This window comes from Chenopodium album, unplaced genomic scaffold, assembly GCF_948465745.1.
Source record: "Chenopodium album unplaced genomic scaffold, dcCheAlbu1.1 scaffold_31, whole genome shotgun sequence".
In the NCBI taxonomy this organism is placed as follows: Eukaryota; Viridiplantae; Streptophyta; class Magnoliopsida; order Caryophyllales; family Amaranthaceae; genus Chenopodium; species Chenopodium album.
This window is the reverse complement of record NW_027665251.1, coordinates 235,933-260,255: the sequence shown is the minus strand read 5'-3', so window position 1 is coordinate 260,255 and position 24,323 is coordinate 235,933. Positions and strand designations below refer to the sequence as shown.

At 37.2% G+C, this 24,323-nt stretch overlaps 1 protein-coding gene across 1 annotated transcript in view; it reads left to right on the top strand.

The window, feature by feature from the left end:
• The first annotated feature begins 204 nt into the window (after window positions 1-204).
• The window catches only part of LOC145622615 (uncharacterized), a 43,782-nt gene continuing 19,663 nt past the window's right edge, over window positions 205-24,323 (top strand). The window contains exons 1-5 of the mRNA XM_081676422.1: window positions 205-793; window positions 866-927; window positions 10,036-10,170; window positions 10,289-10,564; window positions 14,958-15,044. Of these exons, the coding sequence (XP_081532548.1) occupies window positions 322-793; window positions 866-927; window positions 10,036-10,170; window positions 10,289-10,564; window positions 14,958-15,044 (1,032 nt within the window). The 5' untranslated portion in view covers window positions 205-321. The remainder of the gene's footprint in view (window positions 794-865; window positions 928-10,035; window positions 10,171-10,288; window positions 10,565-14,957; window positions 15,045-24,323) is intronic.

Below are 24,323 nucleotides of genomic sequence, written 5' to 3'. Positions count from 1 at the left end.
TTTTAGTTTTTTAAAATAAAGGAAATAGAAAACAATCATCGTAGCCAAACAAATTTTTTTTTTTAATTTTTTTCCCCGAAGTGAACCGAATTGGAAAACAACATCGAACCGTATTAATATTCTGTTTGGTTTGGTTCGGTTTGTGGATTTAATCCATACTGTGTCACTTTCACAGTTTCAAGCCACTTTTACCCAATGTCCAAACTCCAAAAGCAATTTTTTCTGTTCCCGCCAGAAACCCTCCTCCTCCTTCTCCTCTTCCTCTTCCTCTTCTTCACTTGCTCGAGGGTTAGGTCAGCGGTTCCACCCTGACGTTCAAAAATGGAATTTCCCGACTTAGATGAGCTTCAATGGCTAGAGGTCAACCAGCAGGAGGAGGAAGAAGAATACTCGGTGCAACTAGAAGTCGAAGAAGACAAATTCGAAATTGAGGATGACCATTATGAATCTGAAGAAGCACCTCCTTCTCCGCATCGACATTCCCAATCTCGGACTCAGATTCCCTCCAATGACAAGAAGCGTCCTCGATCCCCACTGGATACCGACTATGATGAGTGTGTTAGGGTTAGGGTTAGAACTGAAATTGAAACGCCTGACGTCTTTATTCAACTAGAGAAGCACGACAATGGGATATATTTGTCGCGTTTTGCCTCGGAAATTGATGGTGATTGTGTGCCAATCACTGCCCCCTCTGGATCTGGTGAACGAGTCTATGCCAAGCTCGACAGGCATACATTTTCAGTTGGCGATGATAATGTTGTTAAGAAATCCAATATGTCAGCCACATCCAGCGGTATATTTCTCTTTGGTTACTGAATTTTTTTGTTTTAGATGTTTTCCGTATCCTAAATTGAATTACTTGCAGGTCTTATCTCAGAATCAGTCTGTGTTCTGCTGCAAAACGCAGAGCAGGATGCACTGCTGAAGGTACTCCTATTTCTTGGTCCTCAGGGTTTCATGCTTTATGAAATATCTACTTAGGATGCGCTTTTGATGTAAAATGACTTTTGACATATGTGAACTTGGTTTTGTTTTAAATTTCTTATACTTTTTATGAAATAGGTTAATGTAGTTTGAACAAAACACACCCTTAGTGGATACTATGCAGTCTTGATTGAATGAATCTTTTTTAATTCTTTATAATATGTGTTTATACCTTATCGTTGTAATTGTTTGGATCTTAAACAGTTCTGACAAGCAAGTAACCATTATTTAAAATCATTAAGAATTATCAAAATTGTGTATGTGCTAGAGGACTCACAAAACCTAGGCTATTGATATTACAAGGGCTACTAGCTATGAGTTTTATAAGACTCTCATTTGAAGGACTTTCAATGTTGTTTCCTTAGTGGAGCCTACAATTGTGTAGATTTTTTGTTTGAGCTTGGTTGGCAAGCGTTAAGATAGCTTGGTTTGGTTTGAGATTGCTGTTTTCTTTTGAATTAATTAGTATGATTTCATAATCAAGTATGTATTATTAGATTCTATCCATACTATTAACTACATTTAGGTTGTGTTTAGCTCAGCTTATCTTCTTTATTGATTTGGTATGAACTATTTTCATCACTTCCAACTTATATATTGAACCGACATATAATTATTTGGAATATATTTGTACTTTTTTAATCTAATCTGATTTTTTGGTCTGATCTAATTTTTAATTATACTTCCTCTTCTCTTTATTTTTTCTATCTTCCTCTCTCTATTATTGAAAACCAACTTCAGAATAAGATTTAGTTGTAGGAAAAAGCTGTAGATAAATCTTTTATTAGCATAATAAAGCTAAGATAACAAAATATTTAGAAAAATTTGTCAGGAAGGGCCCTTTTAAGTGGTCTATGTAACAAAGGATTTTTTTATCTAAAAAGTGGCAAAGTAGGAACTTAAATTTTTTTTTTTTTTTTTTTTTTTTTTTTTTTTGTTTTGTGAGGAGGTACCTTTTATCAGATTTTCAACACTTGACTATTATTTTCCGATTTTGACCTTTACGTGCCAAACTTATGACATGATTTTTGCCTCAGTTTTGTTTATTCTCCTTTCTAACTACCATGCTCATCAACCCACCGTCATTTCACCGTCATTGCACCACTATCCCACCATAATGTCATGCCATCCCACCACCGTCACTAGTAACATTATCTTTTTTGACTTTTCCCCATCTACCATTGTAGTTCACCCTAAGTCAAATAAATTTACTTGAGTAAAATGAAAACCCTCTTTTCTGTAATGAGCTACAGAAAAAATGGAATATTGTGTGAATAAGCTTAAAGTTAAAACCAAAAAAGAATACTAAAGATGTAACACCCCCGATTTACTAACTAATAAATCATGTAATACCACACACTAATCATATATATATAAATCTTGATCATACAAATAATAAATCATAAAATTTATATACAATAATACGATGTACAATCAATACAAACAAGAATTTATAATCAAGCAAAATCAAGAAATAAGATTCGTGTGATTACTAGACAAAAATATAAACATATGACTCCAAAATATTGATAGTGTGATTACCTTCCAATGAAACAACAAGACTTGGCGGATAAACGGAAGGTGGGCAATTACGAGCATGTACATACTGTGTCATTGGCTAATTTTGATAGGAGGAGGATTTTATAGGTGGAGTTATATTAATACCCCACTCGTAAAAATTAAAAAAGAAAAAGAAGGAAGATAGTGATGATTATGATGTTAAATGATCCAAAAGTATTTGGTATAAGCTGATCAATTCTGAATGAGGCTATAATGGTTCATCAATAATTAACTAGGTGATGATAATTGGAAGAATTAATGGCTCATAAATCAAGGAATTAGGACTCTCGCACAAGGTTTAGATTCCAAAGGCTTTCGTATTCATAAACTAGATGTTTAGATACCTGCAACGGAAAAAGGAGAAAGAGACGATGGCAACGCGCCTCATACAAGAGGGAAGGGGATCTTCTTAAGATCGATCTGTCTTAAAGTGGTCAAGGGCTTTTGAGACTCCGTTTTGTTAGGTTAGTTCATGAACGAAATAAAAACGAAGGCAACGTTTTTATAGATTCTGAAGTTGCACAACAATATAAATATCAAAATATAGTTTTAGGGTTTAAAAAGTTTATGTACGCTTTACATTGTATTTAAATAGGGGTTTAAAACTTTTCGAACTCTAAAATAAATTTATGAAATTAAGATAGTTATTTAATAAATAAAAATAAATAAATAAATATATTTCTTATAATATATGTTATATAAAATCATAAAATATTCGGGTATTACAATCTACCTTCTTTAAAACAAGTTTCGTCTCGAAACTTAAAATAGAAAAATTTAGGGTATTACAAAAGATGATGTGAATCTTAGTCGGAAAACCCAAAGTCACAAGGATATGATCTAACCCTAAATTCGATACAGAATACTAGCCACGAATTAGCCTAGATTTTGAGCTTAATTAACTAAGAATCCACCAAATTAATTAATCTCCATACAAACTAAGAACAAGGAACCTAGCTAGACTAGTTTATGCAAATGAATTATTTAACTAAAACAAACAAAACAACAATTGATCGCAATCAACCAAAAGTTAAGTGTTTAAACTCAAACTAATTATTAATGTATTTCATATATGAATAATAAATGTGTGTACAACCCTATATATAAGCTAGCTTCCCTAGGAAGATTGGGACAAGTCCCTAACTAAAACAAACTAGTAAACCTAAGAGTTGAAGACCAAGTCTTACACAATTTTCACAACCCACCAAATTTGATTTGTTTTAGATCCAAAACCAATCAAACAAGAATTCTTTCCTTAATAAATATCCCTAAATAATAGGATTTTTAGAGAGATTAATAATTTATCTTATGCTAACATAAAACACATGTTAATTAGCTAACAACTAAATAATCTAGCCGTAACAAACTAAAATTTTTCTAGCTTTGATGAACTTGAAGAAACATAAAGAAAGATTAAACATCCTAATGCTTGAACCAAGAAAAAACCCTTTCAAGTGAAAGGTAAAATTTGCAAGCAAAGTCTAAATAAAAATGAACATGTGGTGCCTAACTGCTGTCACGGATCCAAATAGTCCAAGCCTCAATCCCGGTATGAAAGTCTATGCAAGAAGAAGGAAGTCCTCATTGGTCAAGCAAGAGCAGCAGGGAACATTAAGACAACTCCAATGAATATGAAGACAAAATTAATTAAGAAGGAAAGAAAGCAATTTGGTTACATTGTTGTTTATTTATGTTTTGCTAAATTAGCTAAGCATCACATGCTAAGCCTTAAGGTTATCCTTAACCATTTTAGTATAAGTAGTATGTTTTGTGTTAAGGGAAGGCATCCAGAAAGAGTAATAGCCTCAAGCTATTAGTTGTAACCTTCCTTCTATCCTTAATCAATCAAGCTTTAAGCTTTCCTTCTATTTAAATTATTACAATTAATTGTTGTTATCGGAAGCAGTCCATAACAAAGTGGTATAAGCTCTTCAGCCTGAAAGCTGCATCTACAAGGAGAGGGAGACTCCCTTACAAGGGTAGTGGCGGCAGAAGTCAAGGCGCTTATGGAGGACGAACGAAAAAAGACGGAGGAGGTGGTGGCCGCAGCCACCATTCGGCTTGAAGGTCGCATAGACCAGTTCAGAACCGATGTCGACACACAAGGCGCAATCGATCGTGCCAAAATCACCAAATTACAACAAGAACTGGAGAAAGCAAAGCAAGCCCAGCCTCAACAACCCAATCCTCCGGTTTTGCCGTTGGAAGGGGAAAACATCCTACAACCAGAATTGGAACGCGATAACATCGTAAGGTGCTGCTCTTTGCAAATCCCAGCATATCCCTGGTTGGGATGGGTAGGCCCACCGCTTCACTTTCGCTTAGGCCCGAGCCAAGTCAGTGGGGGGCCGGGTGGGTGGCCGTACGAAGAACAGGAGTGACCCTCGTGGTTGGCGCGGCGGCGGCTGGAGAGGTGGTGGAGACGACGGTGGTGGCGGAGGCCATTGGAAACTCCGAAATTTTTGATGGATCCGACCCGGATAACTGGAGTGCGAGGGTAGAAATGTACTTTGAATTCTATCCGTTGATAGAAAGAGAGAAGATGGAGGTGTCGGTTGTTGCCATGGATGGAGCGGCGTTGAAATGATTTCAATGGGAGCAGAGGCGGCGACTGATCTACGGGTGGCTGGATCTCAAACAACGGGTCTTGAACGAGTTTCTCCCTTCTCACTCCAGCACCTTGCACGAGCACGAGCACGAGCAGTGGTTAGCAGTGTCTCAGGAGGGCATGGTGGTCGAATACCGCCGGCGGTACATCAAGATGGTGGCACCTTTGGAGGGCATTCCGGAGAGCTTAATGCTTGGTTAATTTATCAACGGTATGAAGGGAGACATTAAAACCGAGTGGAGGTTGCTTAACCCACCTTGTTTGGAGAAGACCATGGAAATTGCGGGACGAATTGAAGAAAAAAACCGAGCACTGCTAGGGAAGAAGATAGTGGGAGGATGGAAGAGTAACCTGTTCGTGGGTTCGAGTTCTAGTAATACTGGAGAAAAGAATGCAAGCGGGTCTTGATTAAAACTTACGGGCTACCTAGCAATGTAGTCCCAAAGGTTTGGCCAAACCTCTAGAATCGTCTGGCAAGCCTAGTTCCGTGGTGCAAAGCAAGACCATGGGTACCACACACCGATTGACGGAGTTCGAGTTACAAGACCGGCGAGCGAAGGGACTTTGCTTTCGGTGTGATGGTGGGGGGTGGGTTGCAAGAGAAAGGAGCTCACTCTCATGGTTGCCGGGGAATAGGAACGGGATGATAGTGAGATGGAAAAAGAAGTTAAAGCATGGGAATCTAGTGAACCCGCTATAGAAATGTCCTTGTGTTCGGGTGGGTCTTTCAAACCCGAAAACTATGAAGTTAGGGGGTGAAGTTAAAAGGCGAAGGGTAGTAGTGATGATCGACTCGGGAGCAACGCACAATTTCGCTTCGGCGCAATTAGTGTCGAAGTTGCCTCTAGAGGTGTATGGTAGTGGGGAATTCGGAGTGGCTCTCGGAAATGGAGACACAGTTAAAGGGCGTGGGTAGGGGTGCTAAACCTTCGAGCCGAGCCCGAATAGTGGTAGGCTCGGCTCGAGCTCGTTTGTCTCACAGCAGGCTCGGCTCAAGCTCGAAGCTCGACGAGCTTAGAAATCTAAGCTCGGTTCGAGCTCGTGACTCCATACGCAGGTTCGAAGCTCGGCTCGAGTTCGTGACTCCATACAGCCCGGTTAAAGCCTGTTTTTTTTTTCTAAACCATTTAATCAAATAAAAATGCTGTAGACTCCAATGTTATTAATTTCTACTCATAAATTCAATTTATCAAACCAGATTACATACACACAAAATCCGATTAATTGATTACAATTTACTTTTACATACAAGCTAAGGAGATTGATATAGGAGACGATGACGAGGTGTAATGATTGAGCGTCTTGGCTAGTGGTGACGATGAGGATGTTGGTGGAGCGGTGTTGGGTTGGTATTGAGATGGAGATGTAATGTTTTTTCTGATGGAAGTAGATTAATAGAGGATTAGAGGAGAGAGTAAAAAGCTTCTCATGTTAGAAGCAAGCTGGGGACTTGGGGAGGCAGGGAGTGCAGGAGAGAGAAACTCAAGGAGTTAGGTTTTTTTTTAGTTTATATATGAAAGGCCTAAAGGTATGTGACGCTGGGCTTTTATTTTTGGGCTGAAATAAACAAATGCATGTTATTAGATTTGGTTTATAGTTTGATTTTTAGATCTTAATCAGATTTTTAAATATTCATAATTAAATTTTTAACTAAAATAAAAAAGTTTATATTTTTCTAAAAATACACTATATGTTTATATTTAATCGAGCCTGTTCACGAGCTTTCGAGCCGAGCTTTAACTTGCTCGGCTCAGTTTGTTAAGGTTTCGAGCCGAACTCGAACTCGAGTCGAGCCTCGTCAAACCGAGCTTTGACCGAGCTTTGACTGAACCGAGCTCGAACAGTTCACGAATAGCTCAGTCTCATTATCACCCCTAGGCGTGGGGTGTGTAGGAGGGTGGTGGTCAAGCTTGATGGAGGGGTTACGATCACCGAAGATTTCCTACCATTAGCCTTAGGAAATGCCGAGGTGATACTTGGGATTCAATGGTGAGATAAATTGGGGGTTGTAACCACTAATTGGATGACCCGCGTCATGAGGTTCACCGTCGCCGGAGTTTCGGTCACCTTAACCGGCGACCCCACCCTTGAGAGGTCCCAAGTTTCCCTCAAAGCTATGGTGAGAAGTTTGGGTAAAGAGAAGGTGGGAATTATGGTGGAAGTCAGTTTTTTAGCTAGTGAGCTTGTGGCCCAATTCGTGAGGCCCAACCTTGACTACCTTGTGCCCATACTTGAAAAATATGAAAATGTTTTTTAGATGCCCAAAGGCTTTCCTCCACAACGCCAACATGAGCATTCCATTTCACTCAAGGATGGAAGCAGCAATCCCGTGAGTGTTCGCCCATACCGGTACCCACAAATCCAAAAAGATGACATCAAGAAACTCATAAAAAAGATGATTGAAGCCGGAATTATACGCCCCTCTATGAGTTCTTTTTCTAGTCCGGTACTACTTGTTAAGAAGAAGGACAACTTTTGGTGTAGATTATCGGGCTCTAAACAAGGAGACGGTGCCGGATAAATACCCAATTCCGGTTATTGATGAGTTACTTGATGAGCTCCACGGAGCCAAAATTTTCTCAAACTCTAGCAAGATATTGGGAATTCGGGCACAAGCCAAATCCATCTACGAGAAGGAATTAATGGCCATTTGCTTAGCCATGATTCGTTGGAAGCACTACTTAATGGGCCGACACTTTGTGGTAAGAATTGACCAACAAAGTCTTCGGTACATTACACAACAAAGAGAGGTTGGGGGAGACTTATCAAAAATGGCTAAGGAAGTTAGTCGGGTTGGATTTTGAGGTGTAATACAAACTTGGAGCCTCGAATCGGGTTGCGGATGCCTTATCACGCCTAGGAGGGGAATTGGGCCAAGTAGTTTCCCAGGCCTAATTCGTTGCTAATTGGAGAAAGAGTTAGAAATGGATACTTGGTTGGCCAACTCAAGAAAGGCCTAAAGGAAGGAAATGGTCCAAATAGGTTTATGCAAGTGGGCAGTAGGCTTCTGTAAAAGGGAAGGGTCCAAGTTTATTCCTGAATTGTTGAAGGAATATCACGCCACCCTTACTGGTGGCCATGACGGTGAGGTTAAATCTTACCTTCGGATCGCCGCAGATTGGTACTGACGTCGGAGAATTTGTGCGCAAATGTGAAGTCTGCCAGCGATGCTTCGCAGCGACACCCTTTGGGTGCCCCTTCCGATTTCGGGAGCGATTTAGGAGGATTTGTCCATGGATTTTGTGGAAGGGCTTCCTGTCTAAAGGGGTTGATTCGGTGTTGGTTGTAGTGGACCGACTGTCCAAATACAACCATTTTATTTGGCTAAAACATCCCTTTAATGCGTTGAAGGTGGCGGACCATTTCGTCCGGGAGATCGTGCGCCTCCATGGGTTTCCCTCATCAAATGTTTCTGATAGAGTGTTCATGAGCGTCTTTTGGAAAGAGCTATTCCGATCGTGATAGAGTGTTCATGAGCGTCTTTTGGAAAGAGCTATTCCGTTTGCAGGGGACAAGTTTGAAACGAAGCACATTGTACCATCCCCAACGGATGGTCAGACGCAAATAGTGAATAAAAGGCTAGAGGTCTATCTCCCGGCTAAGTGGTTAGCATGGGCGGAGTATTCGTATAATACATCACCACATACTTCCACGAAGATGACCCCTTTTAAGGTGGTCTATGGCAGAGATCCGCCTAAGTTGTGGCGTTTGGGGTCCAGTCAAACGCCTGTTGACACTCTGGAAGAGTGGCTGAAGGAGCGAGATTATGTGTTGGAGGAGCTGCAACTTAATTTAGTTCGGGCACAACAATTGCTGAAAGAATTTGCTAATAAGAAGAGAATAGAGGACGAATTTGCGGTGGGAGAAGCAGTTTATCTGAAACTACGGCCATATCGTTTGGGAAAACATTGGCAAAACGACCATTCGAGAAGCTAGGGGCGCGATATTATGTGCCGTATACAGTGCTGCAGAGGGGGGGGGAAAGGTAGCTTATAAATTGGAATTGCCATCGGCGTGTAAAATTCATCCCGTGTTCCACATCTCCCAACTAAAGTGCGCGGTGGGAATGGCTTAGGTCAACCCAGTTGTGCCGGAAAGTTAATAGTAGAACCCGAAGCAATATTGGAAATCAATATTGGAAATCAGGCATGCAGCGGTTGGCAAGGAAGCAAGTTGGGAAGTTCTCTTTAAATGGAAGGGCATGCCGGAGTTTGACGCCACATGGGAAGACGGGGAGTCCTTAAACTGCTGGTTCCGGACTTCCACCTTGAGGATAAGGTGAGTCTTTTGGGGCGGGGTATTGTCACGGATCCAAATAGTCCAAGCCGGGTTAACCGCCTACGAAAGTTTATGCAAGAAGAAGGAAAGTCCTACATGGTCAAGCAAGAGCAGCAGCCAATGAAGATGAAGACAAATTTAATTAAGAATGAAAGAAGGAAAGAAAGCAATCTGGTTACATTGTTGTTTATTTATGTTTTGCTAAATTAGCTAAGTATCACATGCTAAGCCTTAAGGTTATCCTTGACCATTTTAGTATAAGTAGTATGTTTTGTGTTAAGGGAAGGCATCCAGAAATTGAGTGAAACACATTGTGAGAGTGGTGGCCTCAAGCTACTTATGAGAGTAATAGCCTCAAGCTATTAGTTGTAACCTTCCTTCTATCCTTAATCAATCAAGCTTTAAGCTTTCCTTCTATTTAAATTATTACAATTAATTGTTGTTTACCGATTGCCGGAAGCCAGTCCATAACAACTGCCTATAGTTTTTAGTTGATCTGGATCTTGACTTGAAATATGTTGATAGGATTCTATGCCCCTTTTTCGACTATTGTTAATTTGTGCAAATTTTAAATGGTAATTTAATTTTTTGCTTTGTTGCTGTAGGCTTTACAGTCTAGTTCTGAAGTCCAAGACACTTTACCTCCAGAATCTTCAGTTATGACTGAAGAACTTTGGGTTAACAAATATGCTCCAAGATCTTTTACTGAGCTTCTTAGTGACGAACAAACAAATAGAGAGGTATGTTCACCTTAATCTTTTTCTGAAGTATGAACTCTTTACCAATTGGCTTTTGTTCTTCTCCTTTTTTTTTTTTTATTTTATTTTATTTTATTTTATGTCATATTATTGCATACAGGTTCTCTCTTGGCTGAAACAATGGGATGCTGCAGTTTTTGGTAATGGTATTAGAAACACTGAAGATGAGGTTTTATCTGCACTGAGACGACATTCTTCTCTTCCCCTCCATCAGAAACATTCTAGTGCTAGTTTTCCCGGGAAGAGTAGAGGACCTAAATATGCTGGAAAGTACACAGAGACTTCATCTAATTTTGAGCAAGAAAACAATAGGCCTAAAGTTATTGATAATGTGCAAAACACGAAGCAAAATAGTTCAAGGACGCCAGATCAAAAGGTCAGCATTTAGAAACTACTTTTGTTGGCAAAAGTCTATGATGGTTGCATGGCAATCTCACTCTTATATTTCCAAAGTTTGTTTTCATCATGCCATTGTAGATTGCTACCAAAGCTTCTTAAAATAACAAAAACAAACACAATTGAAAGAAAACAAAAGGTATACCAATCTAGACTAAGAATCAATAACTATAACAAAATTTATGTGCTCTCTCTCTCTCTCTCTCTCTCTCTCCCCCCCCCCCCCCCCCCCCTTCTCTCTCTGTGCAAGCATGTTATGTGGTTGCTTGATTGTAGGCATAATTATTGGGCAAGTCAAGTCTTAGTACTAGTGAGGTGGTTCTACTGTGGCCTTGTGGTTTATTCACAATTGAAGGTGGGAAAAATCAAGGCTAAGGCCAATTATAAGTGGGTTCAAAGTGAAGCCAATAAAAAAAATTGTTTAAAAAAACCCAAAGAGCAAAAAGACGAAAGAAGAACTCTTTAAGAGGAATATGAGAGAGAAGGGGAAAGGTTATTGGGTCAAAATGGACATGTGGTGCCTATAGTTGAATGTTATCATATAAAAAGTCCTAATGGCCTTTATTAATAGGGACATAGAAGGACCAAATACCCTTAATAGGTGGCCTGACCCTATTGCCGTTGGGTAGCTTTCCAATGACCACCCTACTTTCATGTGCATTTAATTACATGTATAAAGGTTAGATACAAGGTTAAATTATGAACATCGGTATATTGATTAAGTTGAATGATAGTGGCTGTCATTTTTGTGTTAGCTTCACAATATAGTGCATTGGTTCATAATTGATCAAAAGTAGGAGATTTGTTGTCGCATTAAATGTTTAGTACATTGATGCTCTTTTAGAAGGTAGAATCTTTGCTAAAGTAATGAATGGATGGTCATCCTTTTTTTTTTTTTTTTTTTTGTGTGGTGCCTTCAGTGGTATTTAAGTCTATTACTGTTGTTAGGTTTTTTTATTTTATTTTATTTTTTTATTTTATTTTAGAAGGTCAAAATGAATTAATAGCCTATGGAGAATTTTTAATGTTGAATGGATGGACTTCATTGCGGACTATTATACTACCTTCTTTATATATTATGTGCAACATTAAATGGATGTTACACATTGTCTGTAACAATTTTTCTTTCTTTATTGGGTCTAGGAAAATTTGTCAATTTTTTTTTTTTAAATGCACCATTTTGCGAAAAAAACCTTTTAAAGCTTTATTGTAAAAAATAAATCTGAAGTTCAATTTTTTTTAACCTGGTACCACTAATTCACTTAATTAACCTCTAATTTCTTCTAATTAGTCTCTAACTCTTACTTAACAAATTAAAAATTAAATTTATTTATAAATTTTTGTAAAAAAAAAAAAAACACCCCCCACCATCGGCCACCCACCCCCTCCCCCACTTGCCGCCTTGAACCCCCCACCCTCAGCGACCCACCTCCACCGCCTGCCGACCCCCCTCCCTTTCTTCAGCGATCTACCCCCACCACCAGCACAAAAACCACCCCAGCCATTTTCGAACCATTCACATAAAATTTTGGATAATTCTGAATAAACAATAATTGAATTGGGAAAAAAGGGTGAATAAAGGGTGATGATCGAATGTAAGCAAGCGCAAATTGAGGAGAAGAGAGAGTAGAATACCATTGTTTAATTTGAAAACAAGTTTGAATTGCATTGGCATTTTGATGGGCAGCTTTGTGAGAATGTGGTAGAAAATAAGATTGTGTGGAATGGCAGAAACTTCATCTTCCATTTTTCTGTGTAAAATTCTCTATCCTCGAAAAACAAGTTGCAGTAGTGGTTTTTGTTTTCGTGGTTGAGGTGGTGGGTAGGTGGGCTGTCGGTTTAGGGGAGGGGGAGGGTAATTAGGAGAAACTAGAGGTTAATTGACTGAATTAGTGGTGCCAAGTTGTCTTTAACAAAAAATATTTAACTTCGGGTTTTCTTTTACGATAAAGCTTTTTTTTTTTTCCTCCGCAAAATGGTGCATTTAAAAGGGTTTTTTTGACAAATTTTCCTTGGGTATATATCCCCACTTAAAATTTTATCTTTGTCCTACTTTTTTACTCAAATGCTCCCACTAAAAATTTTGTCCTACTTTCTCTCTCCTACTTTTCATAATTACATATTCACATGTCTAAAAGGTTGGTCCTCACTTCTTTCTTTTACTTTGTCTTAATCATACGCCCTTAACTATTTCTAATTGCTTTTCAAAAATTTTTGCTTAGGAGAATGAGCAAGACATTGTTGCAAATGTTATATAATTGAGGCAGTGAGATTATAACACTAAGGTAATTAAATTGAAATTCACTAATGAAGGAAATAAGTTTTCATGATTCTAAGATCTATAAATGGTTTGAGTCCTTGTTTAGCTAAGTTTTTTCAATAATATTTCAAGCCCCCCCCTCCCCACACACACATACTTTTTCCTTCGATTGTTGTTTGCTTTTGTAGTGCTCAATCAATATAAAGAAAAGGAAAAATTGATTCTAATAATCCAACCTTTTGAATATTTAACTTTTTTTAAGAACTCTTTCTCTTCCCTCCCCTTCTCTGCCATTTTCTCTCTTCTTCCCTTTCTTGAATCTCGACCATCAATATTTAACCTAAGCTACCGCCAACACCTTCCCTACCTAGCTCATTTGTTTTCCTCAAACCTCGGTTTCTCTCGTTAACCTCTTCAAACCCACCACTGGCAACCGTAAGTCGCTCTACAACCATTGGGGCTTCCTACATCCAACGGCCTCGCCTTTGAGACGCCCTAGCTATGACACAAAACTCCCTTCGTTTCTGAATATCCCTCTACCTGTCTTTGTTCCGACCTCTGTTCTCGAGATCTTGTTAAACCACCAACCCATGTCAGTAGCGGCCATTCGACCTAACCCATTGCCCCTTACAGCCCTTCTTCTCCCTTTCCTCTATTACTCTTTCGTGGCTTTGATGTTGGGTATGAAAGGATGTTAATGGCAATGACGGTGACGGTGACGGTGACGATGGTGCTGTTGGTGTTGATGACGGTGTTGTGGTTCTGAAGGGGAGGAGACAGAATGAAGATGGTTGTGTTTTGTTGGTGGTGGTGGTCAAAGGGTTTAGGTGGTGGTATTTTTTTATTTTTTATTTTTATGAGTGGTCAAAAGGTGTAGGTGGTGGCCAAAGATAAAGAAGAAAAAAAATAACTTTGGTGCATCAAAATCAATGGGATGAAAGGATTGGTTTTTACATAATAATTAGATGGTTGGATTATTTAAAGACTACTGGTTAAAGGTTTGATTATTAGAATCAATTTTATTGCTCGATGTGAATCTTTTGAGAAATTATGAACAAGGACAATCCCTTTTCATTGTTTTCATAACATTATTTCCATAGTCTATTTTGAAATGGAAATTATGATATGAAAAATAGCGCACATTTTTAAGGTATGTAAGCTTACCACGGCTGCTTTTTTTAGGCCATTACTGGCGTAACCTATCCGCATTGCCCACGAAAGTGATCCTGTGATCAGTACTGAGATGGTGGCCCCTTTTGATTTTAAAACCATAGTATAGATCAATAGCATTTGTATTAGACTTCCTACATTATAACTATATCTTTCTTTTCCCCATGGGGTGTGTAATTATGGAAAAAGCTAATAGAGGATTGATCTTTGAACATCTTGGATTGGATAAACCTGGATTCTGGAGTATGTGATCATTACAATCATGGGACCACTTTCCTTCACAGTGATAGATTTTTCCTTCCTAGGAAACAATTTTGTTTGTAATTTCACCGGGACAACTCCTGTTACGTTTTTCATCTATACATAACTTCCTTCTCCTGCTAGGAGATTCACCCAACAGTCCTGTGACTCCTGTTATTGTAAGCCCGAGAAATATTATGAGGAATCCCCAGAGTAGCTTGTATGCATATTGATATTATCACCGCACTAATGAAAATAATGTTAAACCATTCTATGTGAGTTGGGAGGTCTTGGGTTTGAGGATTGGCAACTCAGAATGTATTTTTTTTTTTTTTTTTTCTAGAATTATGTAAAAATGACAACAGTATATTATTTAAATTGCAGGTGAATTTTATTCATATTCTACTTCCTAAGATTTTTAGTTTCTCATTATTTTGGTAATACTAAAAGTTGCTGATGTTATGGATGACATGTATGTTCTCTTTAAATGCATTTGATTAGCTGAGTACGAATGAAAATAAAAACCAGTTAAATGGTCAGATTTGTTAAATTCTTTGAACTGATGATGTAAGAAAAAAAAAAAAAAAATCTTGATGCGAAACTGGCAAATGTATAATTAATTATTCTACCCCACCAATTATTGGTCGAGATTTTGTTCTTTGTTGTACTTTATATGATTAGCCTAAGCTTTCAATAATTGCAGGTTCTTTTGCTTTGTGGACCCCCTGGACTAGGAAAGACCACTCTTGCTCATGTAGCTGCTAAACACTGTGGATACCATGTTGTGGAGGTTGGTATCTAATTTTACTACCATGTTCTAGTCACTTTCTATTTTTTTAGTCTGTTCTTTTTTGTTCTACTTACTTTGCTTAGTTTCATTTTTGACTTATCCTTTTATTATTTTACCTCTTTAACCCCATAAAAACTACACTTTTTAACACTTTCTCTCTCTTACTTTTTTTTTTTTTTTTTTGGGGGGGGGGGGGGGGGGCACAAATTTACATTCTTACAATTTCTATTGCTTTAGATCTTATGCTTACTCAAATTTTTCAATATTTCTTTAAATTGCATATCTACAACTAAGTAGAACGTAAAAGAATGGAGGGAGTATATGATTTGACTATGCTCCTTCTTTGTAATAGATAGTTAAAATTATACAACGAATCTATTTGATTTGTTGGTTTCTTGTTGATTCAAAGTTGTGTAAGGTTAGTCCATTTCCATTTTAGTTACATGGACCCAGAAGATCTAATGGGTTAACCTAATTAGGCACGGACACGACTACATCTTGAAATCCTAAATCTACAGTTAGGAATTAGGTGCCGAGTCGTGGTGATGCGGTGTAGATTAGGGTATAAATTAGACCTGTCACTCCGGGTCACGGGTCATTTCGGGTCGGGTCACGGGTCGAGACAACCCTAACTCAAAGTTTCGGGTTTGGGTCAACCTAACGGATTTACAACAATTTTTTATTTGATTTTTTAAGCTTAGTTTTAGAAATTTATGATATTTTCAAGCTTACTTTGAATTTTTTTTGATTTTTAATTGAACGGGTGTAGGCTATGTAGTTGATGGCATGAAGGTGATGTGGGTTATACGGATGCAATTGGTGTAGTCGATAATTGATGTAATAGGTTGTTGGTGTGGATTCGAGCAAAAATTATATGAGATAGATAAATGAGAGAGAGAAATGAATGTGTGCTGATATACAAATGATCAAACTCAATCAATAAACTAGATTTTAATTTTTTAATAAATGAATTTTTTTAGAAAAACCCATAAAAATAGGTCGGCGGGTCGATTCGGGTTTGACCCGCCAATTTATGGGTTAAATGGGTTCGGGTTAAATCGTGTTCCAGATCAAAAATATTTGTTCAAGACCCACAAAACCGGGTTAGGTTTGCGAGTTAGATCGAAATTTGATGGGTAGTGGTGGGTAAAGATAAAGAAGATAGGCATGTAGTATTATGAAGGTTACTGTTGTCTATGTTGCACCAATACGGGTACGGGGGCATGTACGGGGACGAAAAACAGCAAATCTAAATATTCCAGGGTATGGGGACGACGATTTTGTAAATGTAAATTTAAATATTAAAAAGAAATGGAGCATTGTAAAAATTTTAATGCAACAAAATAAAATGATAATACAAACAATTTAGTCCAATGTTTAGCATAACATTTAACTTAAGAAAATCAAGCATTATTCCTCAATAAACACGTTCTCCAATTCCGGCTCATCAAGGGAAAGGTCAACAAACTCGAAGAATCCTACAACATCCATTGAATCAAAAGCATCACCACCAACATCCCACATTCATCCTGATATTGATCGGAATTTCTAGATAAAAGGCTAAGGTTGTGGATATAAACCAAATCTTCAGCACGACGTGGATTCAACCTATTCCTCTTAAGTGAGGGAATGAATGGGGAATTAGATGAAGAAGATGGTTATCCAAGCAACTTGAAAGCCAAAGATTGAAGAAGAGGAGTGTCGGCACCAAAGTTAGCCCACCAAGTCAAAGGATCTCTGGTGCTTCGTTTTGAAAGAGAAATTGGGTCTTCAAATGAATCCATCATGAGTGAGAACTGTGCATACTCGTCATAGACTTTATCTTGGTCATCCTCATTAGGAAATATTCTCTGAAAGCACATCATTCTTTCACGAGAAATCTCAGCATTTCTATGAGGAGCAACTCTATAAGGATCCTCAAGAAGCCAATCATTACTATAGTAAATTGTTTAAAAAAGCACGCCTAGGCGCAAGGCAATAGGGGGTAAGCGCTTTGTTTTTGGCTTGGTGAGGCAATTTTAATAAGGCACACTAGAAGCGCTTTAGGCACACTTGAGGGGCACATGAGGCACACCTGAATTTTCTGCCAAAATTTTTAATTGTTTATATAGTGCGCATGTCTCTTTTGCACCTCACTTCAAAGAGAGAGGCGCACTGAGGCGCACCTAAGCGCTGCATAACCCTTATCGCTTCAGCGCGCCTTTAGCTTTTTTATACATTGATATAGTGCCTTTTTTAAGAGTTAAACATAAGTAAGTATTACAATTACATGAAAACAATCATTTATTCTTAACAAAAGTAAGCTAAAAAATAAATAATACCTTGGATTCAATGAGTGGGCAAGATAATGAAGAAGAGTGTTGTTCTTTGTCCAATGAGATATTAAGATGTCATACACCACATCCCAAAAGGGGCAACTCTCATTTTCAGCAAGCTTTTCTTTCTTGTAAATCTCAAGTTTCACTTTCTCTATCATAGAATCCCACATCTCATACACCAAGTGAAGGCTCGGCTTATATAGTGTCAAAAGCACGAATCATGTCATAGATAGGTCTGGTAAAGTCAAGGATGTATTCTACCCGGTCATCATTCAAAATCTTCTCCTTTGCAAAGCTTGCCTTCCCCGGGTCATCCTCCCTATAAGAACTCCATTCTTCACTAATGACCATTCCTTAGCTTAACCCTCTTTAACATAACAATAATACACGCAACCAAAAGCAATCTAAGAGGAGTAAATCGATTGAAGATTGTCAATCTCATGTTATGGTTCATGATGACATTCTTTACTTGTATGGCATCTCCATGAACTTCTATGATCCAATTACACAAATCATATGTTTCCGCATTAGACTCGGTATTCTTTGCCGCACATAAATTTTTTTCAAAGCAAGATTAAGGGTGTGCACAACACATAGGGTCCAATAAATGTGAGGGTACATGCTCTTAATTTGTTCTCCTGCTCCCTTACAATTAGCTGCATTATAGTTATTACTTGAACTACTTTTTGAGAACCCACACTCTCAATTACTTACTTCATCGACTTAGAAATGAAGAACTTATCCTTTATTTGTCCAAAACAATTAACAACTTTAAGGAACATTGGACCCTTTCTAGAAGATACCAGAGGTTTTCTAGTTGGATCACTCCAACCATCACTCACAATTGTAACCCCTTTATCTTTCCAGGTTGCTTGAATTGGTTGTAACAACCTCTCACGATTGGCTTTCTCTTTGACTACCAAGGTGGTACGCAATTTAGTGTAAACAGGAGGACGAAAGCTCGGTAAATTCAAATTAGCAGCCATACTATAAGATCTCAATTAATGTGGATTTCTAGCAAGATTAAATGGCAAACCACCAATATAAAACATTCTTCCAATCTCTTTCTCTAATTCCTCCCTAGAAGAAATGTCATATGCTTTCAAAATAGGATTGGGGTTCACACCAGCTCGCTTTTTCTTAGAGGAATCTCCTTGATAAGATTGAGATTAAGATTGGGATGGCAAAGGAACTTCTTTAGGTCCTAACTCTCTCTTCCTTTTTTCATACTCTTCTTTGGTCATTTGAAGTTTATCTTGTTGTGTCACTTTCTTACAAATAGAAATTCCATTGAGATCTTACTTTAAAATAACTTCCGCTCCTAGATTCACCACAAAAATAGCACCTAAAATTCCAAGTCCCTCCTACTGTGCCCTTTTTATCCAATTTAGTAACATATTTCCATAAAGGAAGACCATTAGTATGAGTTGTTAGAAGAAGAATTAGATGCTGATCCACTACCACTAGCATTAGGATTAGATCCTTCACTCATTATACTCTGGAGTGCAACAAAAAAAAAAAAATAATAATAAAAAAATTGTCACAATAAATCAAAAGTGTTGAACTTCCCTTCGGCCAAAAAAAGAAAGTGAGAAACAGAAGGTGAGCCGTTAGCCTCTCCACCACCGCCGCCGCTAGCCTCGCCGCCGAGAGAGAGTGAGAATTGGGAAACCCTAACTTTTGATTTTGGAAGTGAATTGGGGAAAAGGGTCGACGTTCATAAGATTATACTGATATTTTTTTTTGTATGTTTTTAACATTTCAAATTCCAAAATTGCCCTGGACGCCGTCCCCAGAAACATCCTCAAAAAGTCAACGTGTCCTGGGGACGTCCCCGGAATTTCTCGGGGTTAGGGGACAAATGAAAGGTAAGAATGGTGGCAAGAAAAAAAAAAGGTAAGTTTATTCGTCTTTCATGTGATTTTTTTTTTCTTGGCAGCTTCTCTATACTTTTTATTTTTGGCATGTTAGCTTCTCCTAAACTTTATTACTATTATTATATTTTCTCTCTGTTACATGGTATCGACACGACCCGGCCTGGACTCGGGTACGAATTTTGGCACTGTGCACTCGGACACGACAGTGAAGAAAAGAGGGAGAGGAGAGAGAACGAGGGGGTAGCCATGGTTTCAAAAATAGAATATTTTGCCATGGAAAAAAATGAGAGAAAAGAAAAAAGGTGGAGGAGAGAGAATGAGGTTGGTAAAAGTAAAAGGAGTATAAATTATGGGGAACGTGGCCACGTGGGGTAGGTACAAAAGAAAGGAGTAAAACTACAACTGTCTTTCTTTTATTTTTTTATAATAAAAAAGGCATATGTTTTACAGTAAAAATTTTTATTTAAAAAATACCACTCCTTTTTTTTAACTTACCTTTTAACTAGATATTACATTTGACTTGTATGTGTTGGACTTATTAATTTATAATATCCATTTAAAATACTAGAAATAAGATTTTTGTCGTGTCCCCGTACCCGTGTCCAAAACTCGGATAAAGTCCTTGTGTCCTAAAATTTCTATCCGGACACTCGAATTTGTACCGAAGCCTTCTACCCAAGTCCATGTAAAATTTTTTGGCAACTAAAAACCTGATTCTAAATTTTTTCACTCTCTGACATTGACTTGGTTGTTTTCGGCGTTGAGCCCCATGTGCGGGTCACGTGACCCTTATTTTACTAATCCCACTCCCCTTCTTTTAATTCCCCTCTAATTTCCCTCTTTCACTCTCCGTTTCAAATCCTCTTCAATTAAACCCTTCTACTCTCTCCTCTCTCCTCTCTTTAAAAAAGAGGTGACAAATCATCTTCAACTTATTTTCTACCATGGCGTCACCCTCCAAATTAATCAATGAAGATGTGAAGTGAAGTAAGTTTACACCCACCCTAAACAGTAAGTTTACTTAGTGCATTGTATTAAAATGTTAATTCTTTCCTTTTTGGTATTTTTTGCTGAAATTTTGCAGCAATTGCTTTGCCATGGTTAAGAACAAAGCAAGGAAGGAAGCGAGGAAGGTAGTTGTGTCATGTTCTAAGAAGTTAAGGGGACCAATTACAAAGTCACATTACTCACATATGATATCCTTCAATAGAGCCAGCCATGGATGATGCTGCATAATTGAGAGAAACTATTGTTGTTAGCGCAAATTCAAAAAGGGGCAAGAAACCCTAATTTTTAAAATTACTTGCAAATTTGATAAAATGGCAAGAATTACAAAACAATTTAAGAGTATCCTTGGTCAAAATGAATTGCTAAACACAATAACTGAAATTAATCCAAACTACCTTGCTTGATTGAGAGAACAACATAAATAGAGGATTTGCTTGATTGTCTTTAACAAAAAAAATATAGAATCAGAATTTTAGTTGCAAAAAAAAATTGTAAGGTTTTTCTCCACAAAAAAGTTGTTTTAGAAGGTTTTTCCTACAAAATTTCCTTTTTAATTTTCATATTTTTTTTTATCAAAATACAAGTAATTTTTAAAAGTTTAAAAATATAATTATTCTAAATTAATTGTCGTGTCTCCGTACCCACGTCCATATTGAGTCCCCGTGTCTTGGAATTTTGAGATTGACGTATCGGACACTCAGATCCGAACTCGTATCCGATCCTCCTTCCCGAGTCCTTGTAAAATAGCTTTCCATTAGGTTTACCCATCTTTAGCCGCTTTCTTTTTTTTTTCCTTTGCCAAAATTCTATGTCTACGAAGATCTTTTTAGTCCGCCATTGGATAAATAGTGTCCCTCCTTCCTGGCTGAATAAGACCAACATTACTATTTTCGAATTAAGTTGGAAATTAATCTAATAGCATTTTTTAATAAAAAAAATGTAGAGTAGCTGTTGTCATCGATGGAGGTTATACAATTCATATCGTAGAGTGGCTTTGAACTCCAAAAGAAGAAAGAGAAAAAGAAAAATGTTATATTATTTTTGCATTTTTTTTCTTTTACAGCTGCCACCTTATATAATCTTAATATTAACTAGATACTCTCATTGAATGGATTCCGCATTCTTCTAACAGAATTGCTAGCACCCTAGAAATTTCTTTCCTTTAAAATATGTGTTTTGCTCTTTTTAAAACTCAAAATAGGAAAATCCAAGACATTACCGCCACCGTAAAAACGGTTAAAGCAAATATCAAAGACACACAGCGAAAGACTATCTTTAAAAAAACATTCAGAACAAGTCAACTTTAAAAGTCAACCAAACGAAAGAAAAGTCATACCAAAGTCGAACGTAATCAACCTACAACTCGGAACTATTGTAAGCCCTTATTAAAAACCAAACAACTTAAAAACCTTTTCGTTAGTCTCACAAGCATAAAATAAAATAATCAAAGCATTAAATCACATCGAAATCTTATGGAAACTAAGTATGATTCGCTCTTGGAATATTCTTAATCACCTGAAAAGCTCCTCTCTACTTGTCCCCACTACTCTCCATTAGAAATAGGTCATTGTAGGGTTAAAGTAAAGACAAGGCCAAACAAACATACAAACACACAATCAGCAATGTTAAGTACATAAGCGTAAATAAAACATACTAACATGCTTTCACTTATCATCACACAACTTACATTGTTGCACCTGTTTACAAGCATACAACATACAACATAACCCTCAAATAAATAACTAATTTATTCATTTAACATTGATTACGCGTCGAATGGGTTTTTCCCCTAACCTGCCAAATGAAGGGGTAATAACGGAGCTAACCATGTCAGTATAAAAGAACCACTTGTGAGTGGCGGAATTCCTGCGCATAATAATATAAAGGAATATACAACGTTCTGTACTCCCAATAGAAGTTATGGTTAAATATAAAACCCCATAACTCCCCCCATATGTTCATACTCAAGGTATATATATTCCAAGAATTTTGGTGCGTAATCTCTTTCACTTTACATTATTTACATATTAATAGACTTGGTGCTGACTCTCAAACCATAACAAAATTAATCATTATAATTATTCAAAGCAGTTCAACATACCAATTTAATTTTTGGATATTTAGTGACCACATAATATTTAATGTTGAACCCTTTTTAATCTACCTCGGTGTGAAAGACACCTTAAATGCATAATGCGCCAAAATTCCTATCCCTGAGTGTTACAAACACCTTAAGTGCACTAAGGTACCAAAATATAATTTAATCCTCGTGTACATAAACACTTAAATAGCTCTTTTCTCATACTTATACCATCAATAAAAATTAGATGAACCATAATAAAATTCTTTTTCAATATTCCAAATCAAATTAAACATTTAGTTTAATTAAACATGCTCACTATCATGCCAATAATAAAAGTGTAGTTCATATACAACATGCTAAATTAATTATTTTTAATCACTAATCCATCACAAATAATTCATGCTTCATAATTCAATCACTAACATCAACCAAATACTCCCTCCGTTTTCTTTTAAATGCATCACTTGAGAATTTGCACTATTCATATGTTACATTTGACTTAATTTTTTCACTACTATATAATTTATAAACATGGTCATATAATATATTGTTGGATTTGTTACAATGTCTACTATCATAATATAATTTTGTTATAATTTTTACTAATATCTAATTAAAAATATTAATGGCCAAAGTTGTGTCTCGATAAGTGTGAAAACTCAAGTGATGCATTTAAAAAACCAGAGGGAGTAACAAATTCCAATCAAAATCTATCAAGATACTATTTGGAATTAATTATTCAAAGCCTAGCATGTTCCTACATCATCAAATAAATACTAAGTATGCGAACGTACCTTGAATACGATATTAAAATCGCCACGACTATACGAAATCACTCGCTTGGAAATCTCCTACGATCCAAAATTATAAAGAGGCATTAATATTTACTACGCACAAATTTCCAGCAATATATATATACTCCTTAAATCTCTTATAATTTATTTAATACAAACTGAAAATTAATTTAAAACCCCTCACTTTAATCCCAATTAATGGGTAATTAATAATCTCTTTAAGAAACTCAATTATGGCTTACTAATAAAATTTTCAGCTATATTAAATCATTAAAACTTGCTGTAAATATGTTTTAAAACACCTAATTTAATGATTTAAACCACCCATAATCAAATTCCATCAACATACACTAATTTAGAAACCTAGGGTTTCAATTTTGCGCTTTTTAAATCAAAACCAAATCTGAAAAGTTATTTGCATAATACTTATAATCAAACATCATAAAATCATCGCAAATATCCAAAAACATCAATTAATTAAAGGCTAGTTTAGGATTAATGCAAAAGAATTTAAAAAAATAATATTTTTTTCGGAAACCGCACGCACACAGCCACCACAACACGCGGCTGGGCTGCTGCCGCGCCCGCCGGTGCCGCCGCGGTTGCTGGCGTGCGCGCTGGTGGTTGCGGTGGCGGCCGGCGGTGAGTGGTGGTGGTGGCCGGCCGTGTGTGACATAAAATAAGGGGAAGGGGAATTAAGAAAGAAAAGGAAAAATAAGAGAGGAGAAAGAGAAAATTGTTTTTGGGTATTCTCCACTCTAGTCCTTTGTCAATGCGTTTTATATTTATACCCTTCTTCTCTAGAAACCCTCCTTAACATAAATTCCTTTCCTACCCTTAATAATCCCTTTACTATTCAAACTTGTATTTGACTTTGACTTTATGGCTTGTTTGGATTTAAGGTTTTCATTTCAAATCCAGGAATTGGGTGAAGTGTCTTGTTTGGGTAATGCAAACAATTGGATTTGTATTTGTCCCAATTCCAAGTCAATTACAAAATCAGTAAAGTTTGATGAATTTCAAATTACAACTTAATACATGTCATTTCAATTTCTTTTGCTATTTTCCCTTCTCTCTCCTCCAAAGCTCCAACAACTACAACTTTCTCTCTCTATCCTCCATTACTACAACCACTCACTACCGTGAATTTTCCTTGTCTCCAACTTTTGGTCGACGATTGTTATACATGCACCTTGTCA